This window comes from Oryx dammah, unplaced genomic scaffold, assembly GCF_014754425.2.
Source record: "Oryx dammah isolate SB20612 unplaced genomic scaffold, SCBI_Odam_1.1 HiC_scaffold_20, whole genome shotgun sequence".
In the NCBI taxonomy this organism is placed as follows: Eukaryota; Metazoa; Chordata; class Mammalia; order Artiodactyla; family Bovidae; genus Oryx; species Oryx dammah.
The window spans coordinates 60,955,136-60,977,663 of NW_024070204.1; the positions used below are offsets into that span (position 1 = coordinate 60,955,136).

General features: G+C 42.6%; 1 protein-coding gene across 3 annotated transcripts in view; it reads left to right on the top strand.

Moving 5' to 3' along the window:
• MARVELD2 (MARVEL domain containing 2) overlaps positions 1 to 22,528 on the top strand; it is a 35,482-nt gene that overhangs the window by 8,443 nt on the left and 4,511 nt on the right. The window contains exons 4-7 of one of the 3 annotated variants that reach the window (XR_005724838.1): positions 4,558 to 4,706; positions 8,320 to 8,491; positions 11,514 to 11,564; positions 12,135 to 13,524. Coding sequence is in view for 2 of the 3 variants with exons in the window: in XM_040262661.1 (XP_040118595.1) it covers positions 4,558 to 4,706; positions 8,320 to 8,491; positions 11,514 to 11,564; positions 12,135 to 12,257 (495 nt within the window). In the remaining variant the exon portion in view is untranslated. Of the gene's footprint in view, positions 1 to 4,557; positions 4,707 to 8,319; positions 8,492 to 11,513; positions 11,565 to 12,134; positions 16,010 to 22,528 lie in introns of those variants that run through there. The other 2 variants (XM_040262661.1, XM_040262662.1) reach the window with 2 other exon arrangements.

Genomic DNA, 22,528 nt, shown 5'->3' on the forward strand with positions numbered 1-22,528 from the left:
TAGTACATAGAAAACTTCTGCGTTCTTGGTTTCTAACTACGGAGTATTGCATTTTGTGGTTAGGCTGTAATTCATTTAGTCAGATATTAACATGTAAGTTGTTTCCAGCCTCTCACTATTAAAAATAGTGCTACAGTGAATAACCTTGTACATACGACTACATACTTATACAGACTTCCTTTCATATATGTACAAGGACACTGAAATTCTGAGAAGTGAGTTTCTGGATCAAAAGGCATGTACATTTTTGTTTTGACTGCCAGATTGCCCAATAGAAGGTCTACCAATTTCTATCCCCAACACACTACAGGCTTCCTCACACCCTCACCATACAGTGTTAGGAAATTTGTTAACATCCGTCAACCTGGTAGGTGAAAAATATCACTAACGTAGAAATTTGCATTTCTCGTATCAGGAGTGAGGTTGAGCCTTTTTCATATGTTTGCATTTTCTTCCCTATTAACTGTCTGTTTATATCTTGTCCAGTTTTTTTTAACTGGGTTGCTAATTTCTTTAAGTTCTTTTTTGTTAAGTGCATTCATCTTGAAAATACCTTTGATGAGGTTCTTTTTCACTTTGTTCTCAATTATGTTGTAACATACCATTATTAATACTATTTGAAAACATTTTGTTCATGCTGAAATAAGGACATTATTAAGTGGATGAGCAACAGCCTGTCTTAGCAATCATGATTAAAACATAGGTGTCATCATTAATTCATTCATTGAACAAACATGTGACAGGTTGTGGGCCAGTGATATGGATACAAGGAACATTATCTCCATTTCTCAGGGGCTTACAAATCTAGTGAAAAACACAGACAAAAGATTAGTAGAGTGATTGTGTGTGAGTGTGAGAACAAGCAAGCAAGAAGTACAAAACTAAATAACTCACTTACAGATTTGTGTTTCTGTATCATCTCGGGAAAGCAATTTATGAATGATAATATCTCAAATTCAACATTATTCATTGATCAAAGCAACTTTGAGGATCTGTAATTAGCCGTGGTTTTTAAAGAGTCAGTTGCATTAAATGATTGACATGTATATGAAGTCATCTGAATTACAGCTGAGCCTTGCTGTGGGTTTCTTGGAGATCCATAAATCTTTAGAAATCAAGGGATATCTGACCAGTCCTGACTAACCATGCATGGGGATAAGTGAGACTGGTATTAATAGCTGATCTAAAGAATATTGAAGAGTTTTTCTCTCACAGGACAGTGTGGACCTAATGTTACAAACCTCTACAGTTTAAACATTGTTCGTAGAATTAGAGCAATACTGCTTTGTGTGTGGTGGGCGGCATTTGGGTTGTTTTTTAATTGTACTTTGTTTTAACTTCCTGATTCCCTTGTGTTCATTTTAAATGTTCGTTTATTTGTTCAACATTAATTGCGTCAGGATATACATTTCAGTTAGATTTATGACCAACTCAGTGGCTAATAATCAGAGTAAGCTAAATAGGATCATCAGTTTTCTACAGAAAGAAGTTCTAAGTCCTTAAGTGTTGAGCAGATTTCTAAACTAGAAAAGTCAAAATCTAACCTGGAGAAGTTCCCTGGTGATCCAGTGGCTAAGACTCCATATTCCCAATGCAGGGGGTCTGGGTTCAATTTGTGGTCAGAGAACTAGATCCCACATGCTGCAACTAAGATCTGATGCAGCCAAATAAATAAATAATTTGTTCTGATCTAATCTGGGCATAGAAAGTAATAGTGTGGGTTTGGGATTGGGGTCTGTGCATCATAACATCAAATACACTTATAGCGAGGGACAGTCAGAAATTGAACAAAAGCACCCTGAAACACATGTCTGACTCTCCCCATTTCTAACTTGACAATGTATTCCTCCAGCCCATTTTTTATTTGAAAAGCTTAGTAATTATATCCATAACATTACTTACCCCAGGCTTAATCGCTTTCTCTTCCCTCACAGCAAAGCTTTTCTGTGACAAGACTAGTTTTTGCTAGATGCAGAGGAAGGTCATGAAATCTGGGGCCTTGTGTTTGTAATCTGGAGTACTGTTTGAGAGTGGTGTGTCCCAGCACTGGAGCCCAACTAACTTCCTTCCTGTGAAAGCCTGAAGAGGTTTTCATTTTTGTGTCATGTCTAGTTCTAGATTTTTTTCCCCAGGAGATTTTCTGAACTGATGATCAGTATGGTTCACCCAAAACAAGTGAAAGAAAATGTTAAGAGCATAAAGACAGGGGGAAAAATGTAAAGCAGGTGAAACAGTCTGTGTGGAAATATTATGATTTCTTAGAACTCCTTTTTATATTAAAAGGTGAATCTTGGAATTAGGGATGGGCAAGGAAGGAAAATGAATAGCTTTGGCTTGAAAAAAACTTGGTGACTGCAGCCATGAAATTAAGAGACACTTGCTCCTTGGAAGAAAAGCTACGACCAACCTAGATAGCATATTAAAAAGCAGAGACATAACTTTGCCAACAAAGGTCTGTCTAGTCAAAGTTTTTCCAGTAGTCATGTATGGATGTGAGAGTTGGACTATAAAGAAAGCTGAACACTGAAGAACTGATGCTTTTGAACTGTGGTGTTGGAGATTCTTGAGAATCCACTGGGCTGCAAGAAGATCCAACCAGTCCATCATAAAGGAAATCAGTCCTGAATATTCATTGGAAGGACTGATGGTGAAATTGAAACTCCAATACTTTGGCCACCTGATGCAAAGAACCGACTCACTGCCAAAGACCCTGATGCTGGGAAAGATTGAAGGCAGGAGGAGAAGGGGATGGCAGAGGATGAGAAGGCTGGACGGCATCACCGACTCGATGGACATGAGTTTGAGCAAGCTCCGGCAGTTGGTGATGGACAGGGAGGCCTGGCGTGCTATGATTCATGGGGTCGAAAAGAGTCGGAAACGACTGAGCGACTGAACTGACCCTGACGGAGGGGGGAGCCTCACATGGACTCTCCTGTCCAATGTGACTACCTGGGTAGAATTTGTGATTTTGACCATGCAATCTGAGCCTGCCCCAGGGCTGCTGACCAAGAGGGTCAGTGTGCTCCCTGGACACTTCTCAGGCAGCTGTGGGGGAAAACAGTTTGTTAAATATTTAGAAGCTAAGAAGGGATGCTGTGAAATGGAAATTCACTTACTTAAGCCAAAAAATTTCCCCTGATTTTAATACCATGTTGGATTTTCAAGATTAAGCATTAAAGAATTCAATAGAATGAAGAAGCTATTCTGGTTCTGACCAGTGAGGAACAAAGCGCAATAGATGCTAACCTCAGAATATATTTCCTAAAATACTCTTGTTTGATCTCGTTTCCTCTGGGTTTTCTGCTCTCCACTCGCGTTCCTGCTGTTTGGGGCCGTGGCTGGGCATCGTTTCTGCGGAGGAGCCCTGGTTCCCCTTCCGCCTGCCCGGGTGCAGGCTTCCCCTCTCGGTAGCCCTCCCCCAGGGCGAGTCAGCAGCCTCCACGTCTAATCTGGGCTTATCCATGGGTTGCACTATTTGGTGAGTTAACAATTGGAGGTTTTTAGCCTGAGCTAATGCTAAATGAGACCTCAAAGGCAGCCTCTGAGAGATAGAGAAATCAGGAAACAAAGAATTTGCAAAGCTGTCTGACCAGGTAAAGAGCAAGGTTTTAAATTCCTGTTTTATATTTTGTTTGCAATAGACTAGGGTCTCTCCCCAGCCACTCTCAATTAGTTGATGGAGTTTTATTCAGCAAGCACAGGCTAAAGACCCAAGGGTGGAGTGGAGGGAGCTTTCTTCCACGTCACGGAAAGCAGTATGCCTTTGCCCACCTCTGCCCATCACAGCCTCATTTCTAGTGTGCTACTTGGCCTTCCCTGGTGGCTCAGTAATTAAAGAATACGCCCACGATGTGGGAGAGCTGGGTTCGATCCCTGGATTGGAAAGATCCTCTGGAGTAGGAAAAGGCAACCCACTCCAGTGTTATTGCCTGGAGAATCCCCATGGGCAGAGGAGCCTGGTGGGCTACAGTCCGTGGGGTCGCAGAGTTGGACACAACTGAGCAACGAAGCAGAGCACTGCAACCAGAACTTCGGGAACTTCAGGATTGAGCGATATACATTTAAGTAAGCTGATTTCCTCCTGTTATTCATTTAAAGAGCCCCAAAGTCAAAAAGTGCTGTTTTTCAGGGGCTTTGGGTTTTTTTTTTCCTTGGCTGTGCCATGCAGCTCACAGGACCCAGGCTTTCAGCAGTGAGAGCGCAGTCTTAACTAGAAAGGGCCGGGTTTTCATCGTTGCTTTTCACTTCATAGCTGTGAGACCTTGAATTCACTGAATCTCTCTGAACCTTACTCCTTTGTTTGTAATGTGGAAACCCCTCTCCTGGAATCCACCAGCCTCTCCAGCCTGCTTCGTATTCTGGGCACTGCCCAGTGGGGCCCCCAAGCACTCTGTTCCTTTTTTTTTTTTTTTAATGAGACTAGATTTTTTTTAAATTATTATTTATTTATTTTTGACTGTGCTGGGTCTTTATTCCTCTAAGAATAAAGTTGAGGTTTTTTTGCTTTGTTTTTTGCTTTTGTTTATAAATAAATCCTCCTTTTCCCTCTAACTGTAGTGTGACATGGCCACCAGTTGTGAGAGACAGAGAGACCAAGAAGTTAATTTTAAAGAACTGAGGGCAACAAAAATGAAACCTGAACTTCTGAGTGGACATATTCCCCCAGGCCACATCCCAAAGCCGATCGTGATGCCAGACTACGTGGCGTGAGTATCTACCTTTCTTCAAGGTAGAGATAGCGAGGTTCCATTTGGAATTTCATTTTTCTGTTCGTCTTCAAGTTAATGCTCTGCTTAAAGTCAATTATATTTGAACAGTTGTTTGTTTCCTGAGAGGTAGTATATTGAATGGAAGGTACAGTATGCTCACTGAGGAATAAAGTAATAAGCTGATTTCCTATTCCTCTTGTTTTAATGAAAAAGTTATCACTTTGTGTTTCTTTTCTTCCAGTTTTGAGATATAAGTGACCTACAGCACTGTTTATGTTTCGTGTGTTCAGTGTAATGAAATCATGAACTTACATGCATCATAAAATGATTATCACAGTAGGTTAGTGAACAGCCATCATCTCATATAGATACAAAATTAAAGAAATGGAAAAAAATTTTTCCTTGTGATAAGAACTCTTAGGATTTACTCTTTTAATAATTTTCATATATAACATACAGCGGTGTTAATTGTGTTTATCATGTTGTACATTGCATCTCTAATACTTACTTATAGCTGGAAGTTTGTAGGTTTTGATGACCTTCATCCAATTTTCTCTCCCTAAACTTGTCTTCCCCTACCCCCGCCTCTGGTAACCACAAATCTGATCTCTTTTTCTGTGAGTTTGTTTTTGAAGCATAATTGACCTACAACAGTATGTTAGTTGCTAGTACACAACATAATGATACAATATTTCTATACTTTTCAAAATCATCCCCAGGATAAGTCTGTTATCATCTGTCATCATACAAAGATACTACGTAGTTATTGACTATATTCCCTGCACTGGACGTGTGGTACCTGTGACTCATTTATTTTGCAGCTGAAAGTTTTTACCTGTTAATCTCCTTTACCAGTTTCTTTGTTTCCCTCACCTCTCTCCTCTCTGGCAACCACTACTTATAGGTGACATAAATGGTTTTACAGCTTTTGTCTTTTAACCTTGCTACGGGCTTCCCTGGTGGCTCAGGTTAAAGCGTCTGTCTGCAATGCAGGAGACCCGGGTTCAATTCCTGGGTTGGGGAGATCTCCTGGAGAAGGCAATGGCACCCCACTCCAGTACTCTTGCCTGGAGAATCCCCTGGACGGAGAAGCCTGGTAGGCTACAGTCCATGGGGTCGCAAAGAGTCGGACACAACTAAGTGATTTCACTTTGACTAGCTTTATACAGGGCTGATTTACTACCTTTAAGATTTTTCTTTTTTTAATTTTCAGGTTTCTAGTTATGGCCTTTTCTACTTAAAGAAGTTCCTTTAACATTTCTTATAAAGCTAGTTTGGTGGTACTAAATCTTACCTTCTGCTTGTCTGTAAAATTTTTTGTTTGGTTTTTGTTTTTGTCTGTAAAATTTTTGATCTCTCCATCATATCTGAATGAAAGCCTTACCAGGTAGACTATTTCTTTGTAGATGTTCCTCTGTCATCGCTTGGAATATATTCTATCACTCTCTCCTGGCCTATAGAGTTTCTACTGAAATGTCCTGTGACAGCCTTATGCCAGTTCCCTTGTGATAAATTGTTGCTTCTCCTTTGTTGCCCAGGCTAGGGAGGTTTTTAGCTATTAATGTGTCTAAATATTTTCTCTGTCCCTTTCTCTGTCTGTTCTCCTTCTGGGACCCCTATAATGTGATTGTTAGTATTCATGATGTTGCCCCAGAGGTCTCCTAAACTGTTCTCACATTTTTTTGTTAAATCTTTTTTCAGTTCAAGTGAGCGATTTCCATTGCTCTGTCCTCCAGTTTGCTGATCTGTTGCTGTGTATCATCTTATCTACTGTTGATTCCTTTTTGGTAGAGTTTTCATTTCAGTTCTTGTATTCTTCAGCTGTGCTTGGCATCCTTTTTATTTTTTCACTCTTTGTTTAAAAGTTCTAACTTCTCACCCTGTCCATCCACTCTTCTCCTGAGTTCTTTGAACATCTTTATGAGTATAATCAGGTAGTTTGCTTATTTCCAGTTTACTTGGTTTTCTGGAGTTTTATCTTGTTTCTTCATTTGGAACATAATTTCCTGTAGCTTAATTTTGCCTAATTTGCTGTTTTTATTTCTGTGTATTTGGTTGGTTGGTTTTGTCTCTTGGCCTTGAAGTAGTGGCTTTTTGTATAAGATGTCCTGTGTGTCCCTGCAGCACACTCCCTTCTCGTCACCAGAGCTGCGTGCTCTAACAGTGTCCCCTGTGAGGGCTGCACGGGTCCTGCTGTTACGGCAGGCTGACGACCGTGGATGTCTGATAGGCGTGGCTGCCTCCTAGTCCTGCTGCCAGGCCGGCCGTGTGTGGAGGTTGCTGGCCACGGTGGGTGGAGCTGGGTCATAAGGTCGATGCCTGTGAAGTCCCGGGGGGTCCTGGGGCTAGTGTTGCTCCACAGGTGGGCAGAGCTGGTTTCCAGCGTTGGTGGTTGCAGGCCTGGGGAGCCCAGATCTAGGGTTAGCCTGCTTGAGTGAGGCCAGTTCCTGGCATGGCTGGCTGTGGGGTCCAGGGTGTCTCAAAGCTTGTATCTGGTCCCAGGGCAGCTGCTTTGGGGCCCAAAGTATCTCAGAGCTGAGCTTGGTCTTCTGGTGCTGGTGGGTATGCCAGGGTCTGGCCAGGGGAAAGGTTGCGGCAGGGGTGGAGGGGAGGGTTAGTCCCGTGACTTCAGCCTGTCGATGGGAAAGCTGGGACCCAAGGAATCCCAAGGGTAGTGCCAGTCAGCTGGCAGGGTGGTGCCAGGTCCTGGGGTCCTGGAGTTGGTGTGTGCCCACTAGTAGGGCGAGGTGCTGGGGCTAGTGCTGGCCACAGGTAGGCAGAGCTGGGTCCTGGGGTCTCTGGCTACAGGGTCTAGGGGTCCCAGAGCTGGTGTTGGCCTTCTGATGGATGGGCCCACCTGGCCCCCTTGTGAGTGGTATTGTGACCCCACCTGGCTAGCTACTGGGCCTGAGGCATCCCAGTACTGGTGCTCACAGGCTGGTGGGCAGGGCCTGGTCCCTGTGCCAGTAAGCCAGAGGGAGGGCTCCAGAATGGCGCTCGTGGTAGAATGAGCTCCACAGAATAGCTGCTGTCAGTGTCTGTGGCCTCAGGGCGAGTTCCAGTTGCCTCTTGCCTCTCTAGGAGGCTCTCCAGGATCAGCAGTGGGTCTGACCCAGACGTCTTTCAAATAACTGCTTCTGCTCTGGATCCTGGAGTGTGTGAGATTTTGTGTGCGTCTTTTAAGGGTAGAGTCTATTTGCCACAGTCCTCAGAGTCTCCTGAAAGTAAGGCTTCCTGACCTTCAACACCAAATATTCTGGGGCCTTGTCTTCCCAGTGCTGAGGAGCCAGTGTGGGGCTCAGACACCTCACTCCTTGAGCAGACCTTCTGCAATTGTAGTTAATCCTCCCATTTGTGGGTTGCCCATCCAGGAGTATAGGTCTTGACTTTACTGTATCTCTGCCCTCCTACCCATCTTGTTGTGGTTGCTCCTTTAGTAAACATCTTTAGTTGTAGAAGATATCTTCTGCTAGTCTTCTGGTCTCTCTCATCAATAGTTGCTCTATAAATAGTTGTAATTTTGCTGTGGCCATGGAAGGAGGTGAGCTCAGGATCTTCCTACTCCACCATCTTGGCCGCACTTCAACTTTGGTTTATTTTTTTTCATCAGGAAGTACCCTATGATTCAGACAGGTGATGAGCGAGAACGCTATAAAGCTGTGTTCCAGGACCAGTTTGCTGAGTACAAAGAGCTCTCCGCAGAAGTTCAGGCCGTCCTGAGGAAGTTTGATGAGCTGGATGCCGTGATGAGCAGATTGCCTCGTCGTTCAGAAAACCAGCAGGTGAGGGCCTGCACTGTTGGGGAGGAGCTCTGATAGAGGAAGGATGAATTCTGACTTTGTCCGAAATGTAGAGAAGGCATAACCATATATATCTGCTGTCTGGGCAAGTCACTTGAGATCTTCAGGGTGACAATTCAAAATATATCATTTAATGTCTTTTGCTTTAATTGTTAAACAGTATTTTATTTTCCTACTTAAGCAAAATATAAATTTGCCTAAGGTACACACTGAGTAAATTAGGGTCCCAAAGGAGACAGACAGCACACTCAAACTAAGATAATTTGAGGAGGGTTTATTCACAGATGGTGGACGGGGTGTGGAGGAGCCGCCAGTGGCCATGCATTCTCCAGGGCAAGTCACAGCTGAGCAGCTAGCACCCCAGACCCAGAGAGCACAGCGGGTAAGGGTGGAAAGTGGGTCTGAGGCTGCACATGTGAGCTGCAGGGCCTGTGCTTCAGACCAATGACCGTGGTTATGGCAGAAAGGAAAACCAAGGTGGAGACGGCAGTCATGGAGACTCATGCTTTTTCTCTAATGTTTTGTCTTTTTCACATTTTAATATCTGGGAAATCTGGATGCCCTCATAATCAATGGCATTTTTTTACCTGACATGCATTTCTTTCATTGAAATATAATTCGCGTAACATAAATTCATTGCTTTTAAGTGTCAATTCAGTGGTTTTATGTTGTTTGTTTTTTTTTCATGTTTTTTGTTTGTTTGTTTTGGGTGTTTGTGGGGTGTTTCGGCTATGCCATACAACCTGCGAGATCCCAGTTTCCCTGATCAGGGATTGAACCCACTCCCTCAGCAGTGAAAGCCCAGAGTCCTAACCACTGGACTGTCAGGAAACTCCCTGGTTGGCTTTAATATATTCACAAAGTTGTATAACCATTACCAGTCTAATTCCAGAACATTTTTATCAACCTCCTCCAAAAAAAATAACCCGTACCCCTTAGTACTAATTCCCCATTTCCCCTCTCTCCAGCCACCAACAACTACTACTGCTTTCTGTCTGTATGAATTTGCCTGTTTTGAACACTTCACGTAAATGCGGTAATATAATGTGTGTGCATGCTCTGGCACCCAGTCGTGTCGAACTCTTGGCAACCCCATGGACTGTAGCCCACCAGGCTCCTCTGTCCGCAGAATTTTTCAGGCAGCTTTGCTGAAGTGGGTTGCCATTTCCTCCTCCAGGGGCTCTTCCCAACCCAGGGATCAAATACACAGCTCCTGCACTGGCAGGTCCTTTACCAGTGCGGCACCTGGGAATTGGCCTCGAATGTCTGGCTTCTTTTGTTTAGCCTCGTGTGTTCAAGGTTCATCAGTGTTGTGTCAGAAGTCAATATTTCATTATTTTTTGTGGTAGAATAATAATATTCCTCGGTATGAATTTCTTTATCCATTTATCCGACAATGGACAATGGATTGTTTCCATGTTTTGGCGATCATAAATAATGCTGCTATGAACATTTGTATGTAAAGGAGCACACACATGTAAAGGAACATTTATCCTTTATAAAAAGAATGTATTGATTTAATCTACCACTTGTGTCACTGAAATTTTTAAAACTCATACAGCAGTTTTAAATAAATGTCAAATGTATGTATGTATAGAGTATATATCCATATTATATGGGGTTTCGCTGGTGGCACTAGTGGTAAAGAACCTGCCTGCCAAAGGAGGAGACATAAGAGTCGCAGCTTCAACCCCTGGGTCCGGAAGATCCCCTGGAGGAGGGCATGGCAGCCCACGCCAGTATTCTTGCCTGGAGAATCCCATGGACAGAGGAGCCTGGAGGGCTGTAGTCCGTAGGTTTGCAAAGAGCTGGACACGACTGAAGCGACTTGGCACACACATGCATATTTTATATGTAGATATGCATATTCTTCTCCTGAGACCTCTGTTAGTTGGGCATCTTTGTTTTGACCAGACTTTTACACATACATTTAAATGAGTTATAATTATGAGCTCTCCAAGCCAAATGTGTAGTAGTGACATTTTCCCAGTCTTGGAGTGATAGAAAGGTGTTGGCTAAGAGACACCTGTACCAGGAACCAGGAGGGGTCCAGCACGTAAGGCAGGTCCAGGATCAGTTAGTACCATTTGGTGAACAGACAAGGTCCACAGTTCCAAGAAGGGTGACCAAGTTTTGATGAGGAAGGGAGGAGCAGGCGCCGAGCATCTAGATCAGCGCAGGTTGGGAACAGCAGGCTGGTTGACAGACAGATGTCGAGAAACCTGACCGTCTTGTGTAGTCTCGAAGCCCAGGCCTGGTGGTCTCAGGTTTGTAGGCTTTGTATGAGTGAACAGGGCTCAGGCAGGTGGGTCTGCAGTTGGCGGGGTGGGAGGGTCCTCATTACAGCAGGCACAGAGAAACTGAGTCCTCCAATGAAAATCCCACAGGGTATCGACAGGAGTCATTTCCTCTGGTTTTTACCACAGCTTGGCAAGTAAGTAGCCAAACGACAGAGCTGCCGTTAGTCTCGGAGTCTCCTCCAGGCCTTATCCAAAGTGGAGATACTAACTGTATCACAAAAGTGAGCCTCTGGTCCACAGGCTGAATTTTGCATGGACAGGAGTCTGCCAGCCAGGCTTATTCATCTCCCAGTGTGTACTCAGAACTCAGTGGCCAGTGTACTATTGAGACATACTTTTTTTTTTCCCCTCGCTGTGCTGGATCTTGGTTGTTGCCTGCGGGCTTTCTCTAGTTCCAGCGAGCGGGGGCTTCCTCTCTAGCTGCGATGCCCTGGCTTCTCATTTCAGTGGCTTCTCTTGTTGCAGAGCCTGGGCTCTAGGGCACCGGGCTTCAGTAGTTACAGCACTCAGGCTCAGTAGTTGTGGCACATGGGCTTAGTTGCTCTTTGCGGCATGTGGGATCTTCCCACACCAGGGATTGAACCCATGTCCCCCTGCTTTGGTAGGCAGAGTCTTAACCACTAGACCACCAGGGAAGTCCTCTTGAGATATGATCTGAGTAACTGCAAGTATTTTCATTCACGTATACGATATATTACTTTTAGGAACACGAGAGAATTTCAAGAATCCACCAAGAGTTTAAGAAAAAAAAGAATGTGAGTAAAACCATTTCGTTCTTATGGTGTAGCCTTATCCAGGAACAGTGGTGACAACTGACAGACTTCAGATTGTTGTAGCTAATGTAATTCTCGTTTTGTGATTCTTAAGATGCTACTTGTTAGGAACCGCAGATGGCTGCTGGGTGCCCTCTGTTCTCTCTGTCCTGATACATTCTGCTGTGTCCTGCTTTAGGAACCCAAGGAAATGAGCCCCCGGACGGAGCTCTCCACCCACATTCATTCACAAAGATTTAAGTTCTTCTACAGGTTTCTAATTCCATCCCTAACTTAATTGCACAAATCAGTAGAGGCTGGGGAGTGCTTTTATTAATCCATGGTTTACTCTTTAATGTATTCTAAACTACTCAGGTTAAGGGCACGTCAGCTCTCTACTGACTCAATTTTGCTGTGAACCAAAAGCTGTTCTAAAAAATAAAATATACTGAAGTACATGTAGAGAACTTCCTATTATTCTAGTTGGGCAGATTTTGAAATCTATGAAAGGCCATTTTCAGGGTTTCACTGAGGAAGCCAGTGGCTGGGATAACAGCTATGTTTCTTTTCCAGGATCCTACATTTCTAGAAAAAAAAGAACGCTGTGATTATCTGAAGAATAAACTTTCTCACATAAAGCAAAGGATTCAAGAATATGATAAAGTAATGAATTGGGATGTACAGGATTATTCTTAAAACTTATTTGAAACCACTTTTTTATATCATGCTTAATATTTATTTACTATCTTTTTTATGCTGATGTCTGTGATAGAGAAGCAAATGCCTCATGAATAGGCTTCTGGTTGGTTTAGCTGGTATGTCACGTTAAGACAGTTTGCAATTGCTTTTCATACATTTCAAAACAAATTCAAATTTACTAAGGGCCTTTACTGAGAGTGGAAGAAATTCTGGATTCATCTGTGTGCAAGTGATATTTATGTTGTTAAAATTGATTCAGATATTGTGTCTTTGTGGTGTGACGATCGAGTGAAATCATCAGTCCTGGTGCTGCCCTTTCCTTTTTTACTTAGGCCGGTTCCTGGGACTTTTTAGGACAAATGTCTCATCCTAGCCAAAGATGTCATTTCTTCCCTGGAAAGGGGTTTGAATCCGAGATCAGCATTTTCAAGCCTTATGACCATGGGCAAGTTGCTTAACCTGCCTGTGTCCATTTCCTTGTCTGTACAGTGGGGCAAATTATAGTACCTACCTCACAGGGTTGTCATGCGGATTAAATGAGTTACTGTTTGTGAGCACTTAGAGCACACTGTAAGCACTGCACCAGTGTTTGTGAAATACAGACGTGTTTGTGGAGTGAATAATCTACCCAGAATAAGTCTCAAAGAAAGGACCTTAATGAACAAGTCCAGCCAGCTAACCCAAGGCCGTGGCCTGTAAGTAACTCTTACACACGTTGCCTTAAATAGATGCTTCCCTGTGGCCCTGTGCCTACTGGGGTCCAAAGCAACCTTACCTTTCTTTAATCAACATCACTGTGTCCACACCTTCATGTTCCCACAGCCCAGCCATTCCTCTAAACCTCAAATAGAAAGACTGAGCGTATACTATTTCTTTTTCTGTCCTGTTTAGACGTCCATCCTAAGGCCCCGTGATGTTACATCTTACTTAGAATCTCCCTTCGCTTTATTGGAATGCTTCATCATCCCAAGAATTAGCTTGACTTTAAGGCTTTATTCATGAGAAATGTTTTATTTTTGTTAATGTGAACAAGAGACTGCCTTAAAAATGTTTTTTAAAAAATCATTGTTATTGGATCCTATTCAGCAGCATCTGTCTTGTAGATAATTGCCCAGGTGTAGAAGTACAAGTCACTGAGTCGTGCCTGACTCTTTTGACCCCATGGACTGTAGCCCACCAGGCTCTTCTGTCCATGGAATTCTCCCCAAGAATACTGGAATGGGTTGCCATTTTCTTCTCCTGGTGAGAAAGAAGTAAGGAAGTAGTAGGAAGGAAGTAGTAGGAAGTAAGAAGTTGTAAGACAGAAAACCAATGCTTTGGAAAGATAAAATTAAGGAGCAGCAAAAATGTTTAGAAAAAAGGAGACCAGGTGGGAGAATGCAGCAAATCAGAAACACAATGTTTGCTTCATATAGCTGCCATTCAAATAATTAATACTTGAGGGATTTTCTAAGGTGATAAAATGAAAGAAGAGCACGTGAAAAAACAAATTGGTTACCGAATAAGCTTTCTAGTTCTTCTTTGTCAGTGACATCTCATTTAGTGTATATTATTAATATTTTCAGTCCTCAGTTCTCAGACAATGCTTAGGGTGCTACGAGTCTTAAGAGGTGATACTGAGGGAAGTGTGAGGCCCCCTCTGCAACCCTCCTCATGAACTAGAACAGCTTCACTTTCTGTGTTATATACTGGGGTCCCATGTTAACATTTCACGTAAGAAAAACACCTATGCTTAAAAAAAAAAAGATGAAATAATACCACTTTGATAAACTATAAAGAGTTAGATTAATACTGAAATGAAGTGTCAAGGAAATTTAACTTTGTGAAACTATATTTTACTATAATTATAAATGTTAATCTTTGAAAACCCACGTTGTAATGTTGATTTTTGCAGTTTTTATGTAAATACGTAGGTTTATTAAAATTTCAGTTACCTGTTGTTTTGTGTGTGCCCTTTATTGTTTACTTTGCTAGCATTCCTGAGTTGACTGGGCATGTTCTTGAAAATATTTTCCATTATCAGAAAATAAACTGGAAAGTCATTGAAAGCTTGTAGGTCATAACGCTCAGGTGACCATTTACTTCTCCCCCACTACTTACAGGAATTCAAAGTCAAGGCCGCTGTTGGTTTCTTTAGACTGCCTGCCTTAACCAAGTACCACAAGCTTAAAACCACAGAAGTGTGTTGTCTCACAGTTCTGCAGGCTAGAAGTTGCACTCAGGGTGTCAGCATGACCAAGCTCCCGTGAAGCGCGTAGGGGAATCCTTCCAGCTTCGGATGCTTTTGGCTGGCTGTCTTTGTACATATCCCCTCAATCCTCTGTCTTCACGTGTCCTTCTCCCTGTGCCTGTCTTCACACGGCCATCATATTGGATCAGGGACCCACACTCTCTAGTCTCCTCATCTTAACTAATTATACCTGCAAAGACCCTGTGTCCAAATACTGTCACATTCTGAGGTCCCAGAGATTAGGACATCAACCTATCCTTTTTGGAGGGGACACAGTTCAACACATAACAGCCACCTTGAGCAAGCTGTGAGATTCAGAAAAAGAGTTCCCTATTATTTATTTTAGCTGACTTTTGACATGTATTCTATTTTGAAACAGTATGAGAGCGTATCAGTATATCTAAAATTTGGAAGTAGAAAAGTATATATCCTTCACTCATTCATTTGCCAGTTATATGCCAAGTGCCTTCAGTGGCCAGATGTTCTAGTACTGAAGATTTGGTAGTCAGTAAAACAGGAGGACCCTGTCTTAACAGGAGATACGAATGAGAAGACAAAGAGATGGTGATGAAGTATGCATTTTTCTTATGTGCATTTCTAGAAATGGTCTGTATAGCCTGATACTGAGATGCCCCACTGTTTAAAAGATAGATAATATAGGGAAAAAATATAGTTTTTTCTGACTCATATTTTTTAAAATTAAAAAATTTTAAAGGAAAAAAACTAATAGATACAAAAGCTTAGAAAATGGAAGTCCTATCATGCTGTTTGGAATATATTCTTCTAGTCTTTTGATAATACATATAATCCTTTTAAGTGGTCTCCTTTAATACCATATTAAGTCTGTGTTTAAAGAAGTGAATCTGGAAGGCTGCACCAGCGTGTGGTAAAGCAGCTCTCCTAGCTAGAGAAGATATGCTGAGGCAGAAGGAAGGCAAGAAGAGCCCAGCAGAAGGGGAAGGTGCGCTTCGAGCTGGCAGCAACCAAGGCTCCGTTATTTCCTGTGTGATCACGCTGAAGGAACCTGAACATGAGCGTCCTTACCTGTGATGGGATATTACTACCTGATGATACTGCTATCAGAATTAATGAAATACTGTTTGTAAAATTTCAAGAAGATGCTTCTTCAATTAGTGGTGGCTAGATACTCAAACTATACTTTTCATGGAGTTAGATAATGAGCTGTCTGTTTTAAAGATAGAATATCAAAAATGACTATTTAATAATAATGATAAAAAGTTTTTTCAGGAAGTATAGGTAATGTGTTAACTGTAGAAAATTTAGAAAATTTTAATAAGCTTATGCACTTCCTCCCAAGCTCACACAAATAAAACTGCCCATAATTTTGACCCCTAAAGATAGTCACTGTTTACATTTGAGGTCATATCCTTCCATTCTCATCTTACACAAGTGTATGTATAAGCATGTAAAGAAAGAATTGTGCTATTTACAAAACAAGTTTATTACAAATAGCGTGCTGTGTTTTGCATTTTACTTAATAAAACGTAATTTTTCTGAATTTAGAGTTTTGTGTTTTCTGTTTTATTTTAATGCAATGCAGTTATCATTGTTTCAAAGTGATTAATGTTCATATTGTGGGAAAATGTGGGAAAATATGGGAAAATAAAGAATGGGCATTAGTTCTAGATTCAAGCTGCGTGGCCTCAGGCAAGTCACTAAACTCTGAGCAATGGCATTAGATGAGACAAAAGTACCTGAAATAATTTTGTAAACCATAGATCTCTGTGAAAATCCTTAATTTATTTTCCTATATTTTTTGTTCTGATAATGTTATCAATAAGAGCTTTGCATTAGTGGTCTGCAGTGCACACGTGCTCGATCGTGTCAGACTCCATAATCTCATGGACCGTGTAGCCCACTAGACTCCTCTGTCCGTGGGGTTCTCCAGGCAAGAAGACTGGAGTAGGTTGCCATTCCCTTCTCCAGGGGATCTTCCCAGCCCAGGAATTGAACCCACGCCTCCTGCACTCCCTGCATGGGCAGGAGCCACCTTGGGAAGCCCGATAACCATATTTATTATATAATCAGGACTTCTTCGGAGATCTATATATTCTGGTACAGCCAGAATGTCCTTCACATATACAAAGAACATTTCCATTTCAACTGTTTGAAGCCACAGTGCATGCCGAGTAGGCAAAAGGTAGGGAATTGAGGAGGCATTTTCCAATTAAAAAGTGAGGAGGAACTGAAAAGCCTCTTGATGAAAGTGAAAGAGGAAAGTGAAAAGGTTGGCTTAAAGCTCAACATTCAGAAAACAGATCATGGCATCTGGTCCCATCACTTCATGGGAAATAGATGGGGAAACAGTGTCAGACTTTATTTTGGGGGGCTCCAAAATCACTGCAGATGGTGATAGCAGCCATGAAATTAAAAGACGCTTATTCCTTGGAAGGAAAGTTATGACCAACCTAGATAGCATATTAAAAAGCAGAGATATTACTTTACCAACAAAGGTCCGTCTAGTCAAAGCTATGGTTTTTCCGGTGGTCATGTATGGATGTGAGAGTTGAACTGTGAAGAAAGCTGAACGCCGAAGAATTGATACTTTTGAACTGTGGTGTTGGAGAAGACTCTTGAGAGTCCCTTGGAGTGCAAGGAGATCCAACCAGTCCATTCTGAAGGAGACCAGTGGACTGTTCATTGGAAGGACTGATGCTAAAGCTGAAACTCCAGTACTTTGGCCACCTCCTGCGAAGAGTTGACTCATTGGAAAAGACCCTGATGCTGGGAGGGATTGGGGGCAGGAGAAGGGCATGACAGGATGAGACAGCTGGATGGTATCACCAACTCGATGGACATGAGTTTGGGTAAACTCCGGGAGTTGGTGATGGACAGGGAGGCCCAGTGTGCTGCAATTCATAGGGTCGCAAAGAGTCGGACATGACTGAGCGACTGAACTGAGCTGACTTTCCAATTAATAGAGTACAGATTTGGCACCTTCCTTTTTTATTTATAGAGAGGGAAGAGGAGCCCTCAGACCTAAGAGGCTCATCACCCTACCTCCGGATATGTATTTAAAGACAATTCTGTTTGCCTTGTGGTTTGTTTAACGGATAACTCTACCATTTAATAGATTTGGAGAAACTAAAGTTATTATAAGATGTTAGACCCATAAAAGGCATTTATCAAGACAGTTTGAATTGTAAGTAGTGTACAAGGTTTTGCTTTTTACATAAAGCAGCATTTTGTTCTACCAGTTCAAACAGTGAATAGTCATACTCATTATTTATGGGGCAGTTTTGGTAGGAGGATTTAACTGTCAATGTTCTTAGTTATAAACAACAGAAAACAAAGCTGGCCGGTTGAAGTAGAAGAGGGATTTATTACCATCTACTGTCTAGCTTGGGCTTCCCAGGTGGCACTAGTGGTAAAGAACCAATCTGCCAATGCAGGAGACATGAGACACAGGTTCGATCCCTGGGTTAAGAAGATCTCCTGGAGGAGGGCATGGCAGCCCACTCCAGTATTCTTGCCTGGAGAATCCCATGGACGGAGGAGCCTGGCGGGCTATGGGCCACGGGGTCGCTAAGAGTCTGACACAACTTAAGCAACTTGGCACGCACGCATGTACTGTCTAGCTTACAGAGCTGTTGGGAGACATGGAGAACTGAGTTGGAGGCTCTACAGCAGGAAGAAATCACACCTAAAATTCAATCTCGTGCAAACAGCTCTCCTGCTCCTGGTGCCCTCTGTGTGGCAAATGCATTGCCAACCCTGCCATCTTTGGATACATGACTCAGATTCAGATGACTCAGAGTGAGAAACGAATTGGTGGGAGCTAGGTCCTTTGCCATGCTCTAATTGCAAAGAAGACTGGGGTGGGAAGGGCCTTTTGAGCTTCAGCAGGAAGATCCAGCCTCCTACTGAGATTTATCACTTAGAGAATTCCCCAAAGAATGAAGGGATTTGGATGTTGACAGCCAAAAAACAAAACAAATATTACCTACAGATTAATTGCTCTCCTCATTGGGAGTATAGTCAGGGATTTATCTTACTCATATATGAACAGGCCAGATACACACATTATAGCCAATGCCAGAATACCCTTAATCTTAATGCTTCCAGAGCTGAGGGAAAAGACAGAAAGTGTCCCCACTATGGACACACAGGAGATGAATCCCTGGCCTCCAGGTTTTTTGTGGGTTTTTTTTGCATTATTGGTAAAGCCAGGAAATTTATTTAGTTGGCTGTGCCGAGTCTTAGTGCGGCACACAGGATCTTTAGTTGCAGCCTGTGAATACTTGGGCTTCCCTGGTAGCTCAGCTGGTCAAGAATCTGCCTGCAATGCAGGAGACCTGGGTTCAATTCCTGGGTTGGGAAGATCTCCTGGAGAAGGGAGCAGCTACCCACTCCAGTATTCTGGCCTGGAGAATCCCAGGGACTACACAGTCCATGGGGTTGCAAAGAGTTGGACAGGCAAAGAGTGAACTCTTGACGGTGGCATGCCGGATCTAGTTCTCTAACCAGGAATCGAATCTGGGCCCCCTGCTTTGGGGACTTAGAGTCTTTGCCACAGGACCACCAGGGAAGTCCCTGGCCTCCAGGTTTGAGATTCAGAAAAACATTATTGCCAGAGAGTACTATAGTGAAGTTATTTCCTGGCCTTTCCAGAGTAGGTCACATCCTCCTACTGAATACTATATTACATCTGTACCTCTTATTGAAATGAGCACAAGTGTTTACCAAACAAGAATGTTATAGCAACATTGCTCACAGAAGCCCTGAACTGGCAACAACTCAAATGTCCATCAACAGGAGAGTAATAGAAATGAGAAATTATGGTATGGTCATAGAATTTGTTGTTGTTTAGTTGCTAAGTCATGTCCAACTCTTTGCAGCCAGGGACTGTAGTCCGCCAGACTCCCCTGTCCACAAGATTTCCCAGGCAAGGATACTGGAATGGGTCGTCAGTTCCTCCTTCAGGGGATCTTCCCAGCCCAGGGATCGAACCCAGGTCTTCTGCACTGCAGGCAGATTCTTTACCAGTTGAGTCACCAGGGAAACCCCTACAAGGCTATATACATATTTAAATATTAATTTCCCTTTGCCCTTGAGTTTATTCTATACACTTAACATATGTCTGTTCTATATCAATAAAAAAGCTACTGTGTTATAAAAATCTAATCTCTGGTGGTAGAAGTCAGAATAGAGGATACCTCTGAAAGATGGTTATTAGCTGGGAATGGTGGCATGAGGGAGCCTTCCAGGTGCTATTACTTGATCTGGTTGGTTACTGAGGTATGTAGTTGTTGTTGTTCAGGTGCTAAGTCCTGTCCGACTCTTGGCGACCCCATGGACTGCAGCACGCCAGGCCTCCCTGTCCCTCACTATATCCTGAAGTTTGCCCAAGTTCATGTCCATTGAGTTGGTGATGCTGTCCAACCATCTCATTCTCTGCTGCCCTTTCTCCTTTTGCCTTCAATCTCTCCCAGCATCAGGATATATACCTGGGTATATAAATTACATAAAAATTAATCAAGCTGAAGACTTAAAATTAATGCCTTTTACTGCACATATGTAATACCTCAATTTTTAACAATAATTTACATTTGAAGAAAAGCATATTCCCAGTTTAAAACAATCTAGATAAATTTGGGAACACAATCCATTCATAAATTGTGAACTGCCTAGTGTCCTAGTGGTCTTTGGAGAACTCTACAGTTATAGCTAAGGCAACACAACAGTCTTACAACTATTGATATAATGAGTTATATCTGAAACCCAGGGTTGTGTGTGTTTGAGACTTTGAACCAACTTCCTATCAGAGGTGGCAGACTATAACTATTTTCTTCCTTTTTTTCCTCTATGAGCTGTCCAAAAACAATCTACACATGAATGAACCTGAAGATTATTTATACCTGTTTTCAATGCTTTCATTCTAACACTGAATTCATGATTATTAATTCTCTTGTACATAGGGCAGGAGGCTGATGGTTATATGACAGGTAAGGAAAATACTGTTTGTTAGTAATGTGTGAAAAAATGCAGCCCTTCCCTATTTAAACCTTGTTTGTGATCAGGAAACCTGCCAATGTTGTTAATATTCAAGGGTACTCTGGGGATTGTTTTTGCCGAAGGGCAAATGCAGTTTAAACCGTGGGACAAAGTTATGCCCAACCACCATCTAAGTATTTGGAGGTGCCTGTTGTGTGATTCAGCCACCCAGATGCAACAGGGTGGTGGAAACAAGCTGCTGCTCTTCATATAATTACTGGTAATATCCAGGATTTTCTTAGAAACCCTTGAGATTAAGCATTTGAAATCAGAGACTACAGAGAGATTACGTACTGCAAGAATGTTGTGGTAGGTGTCTGATGTCAGCATGCCGTGTGTCAGTGAGTAACTCTTCATGAGTCACTTTCATAGTTTCACTGTTTCCCCACAGGCTGCTCCTTGGTTTTCTCCTATTCCCTTGATGAGAAATTGGTACTGAAATTGGTGCCTCTAGGCTGGAAGAGCCACCTTCGGGGTCTTCCCATCTCCATATTGTGGTGTTAGTTGAACAGGAATTGAGCTTCTCCCTGTACAAAGCAGATGCTTTGCTTATAGTGCTACTCATGAGACTTAACCATGGTTTTTCCTTTCATAGCAGTCATTGGCATATACCGTAGGCCCATGAACTATGCTAGAAGCTGTAGAGTGGTTAAGAGTCCTGGCTCTGGGGGACTTCGCTGGTGAAGAATCTGCCTTCCAATGCAGGGTACAAGGGTTTAATCACTGGTTGGAGAACTAAAAACATGCCACAGAGCAGCTAAACCCGTGCATCACAACCAGAGAGTCCACACACTACAGTGAAAGATCCCTCATGATGCAGCTAAGATCAGACACAACCGAATAAATAAATGAATAAATAAGACTCGCTGACCTTCCAGGATTAAAAATCATAATAATATGTTTGTGTGTTTGTTTAAGTGTGCTGACTCTGGAAACAGAAGGCTGGGCTCAAAACCTGACGCTACCCCTTACTAGCTGTGTAACCTGAGGCAAGTTACTTCACCTCCCAGAGACGGGGACCATGACTCCAGCATCTGAGGGCCTCTGCTTGAAGTGGTTGGTCTGATTATCCAAATCACCCAGCATGCGGTTACTAGTGTGCGTTCCTACTTCCCTCTCTGGCATTTTCTGACCGGTCCAGAGTTGGGTCCAGGATTTGTATTTGTTGTGTTTTTGTGCTTAGTATGTATTATGAGAGATACCCAGGGCAGAGACCCAGGGAGCAAAAACTCCAGCTTGATGTTTCTCTTCCTCCCATGTCCTGCTGGTTTCTCCCACTCACCCAACCAGAAGGCAGAGGCAAGGAGTCTGATGATGTGCTGTACCTGGGTCAGCCTCTGGGGTCAGAGTGGAGAAGGGTGGAGAGTGAGTTTAAAGGAAGACAAATAGCGTCTGTGTTACCTCGCTGTATCTTCTGTAGAGAAATATCTATTCAAGTTCTTTGACCATTTTTAATTGGGTGTTTTTTGTTGTTGTTGAATTATAGATCTGTATATACCCTGGATTTGGTTTATTTTGAACTGGATTAAATTGTCTGTGTACCAGGAGACTTATAGACTCCAAAAAATATTCTTAACTAGATTATCTTTAGAAGAAAAATATAAAAAATAATATAATCTGGTGGGAACTTAATGGTGTTGGAGAGAACTTAACACAAAAATTGGTCAAACATTACTTCTGGACTGTTGGCTGGGCTGGCCAGTAATCTTAAAGACAACATTCAAAGTCGCTTCAGTCATGTCCGACTCTTTAGGTCACCAAAAAGTGAACGTCAAACAACAAAAGCCAAGACTCCTTTCCTTCCTATGTTTGCTGTGTCACCTGGTACCCAAGCCTGCTGTTGCCTTCTCCTCCAGTCTGAGTGTCCATGAACTGGTGGGAAGTGGAGGGGACACATTTCTGAAGTGTGTTTTGCTTGTAGTGAGGGAAGGAATACTTGAGTGAATCATTCAGGAACTTCTAAGCCAAAAGATTGTGAAGAAAGTGGAATATATACTTGGTGAGACAGAGAAATGAAATTAAA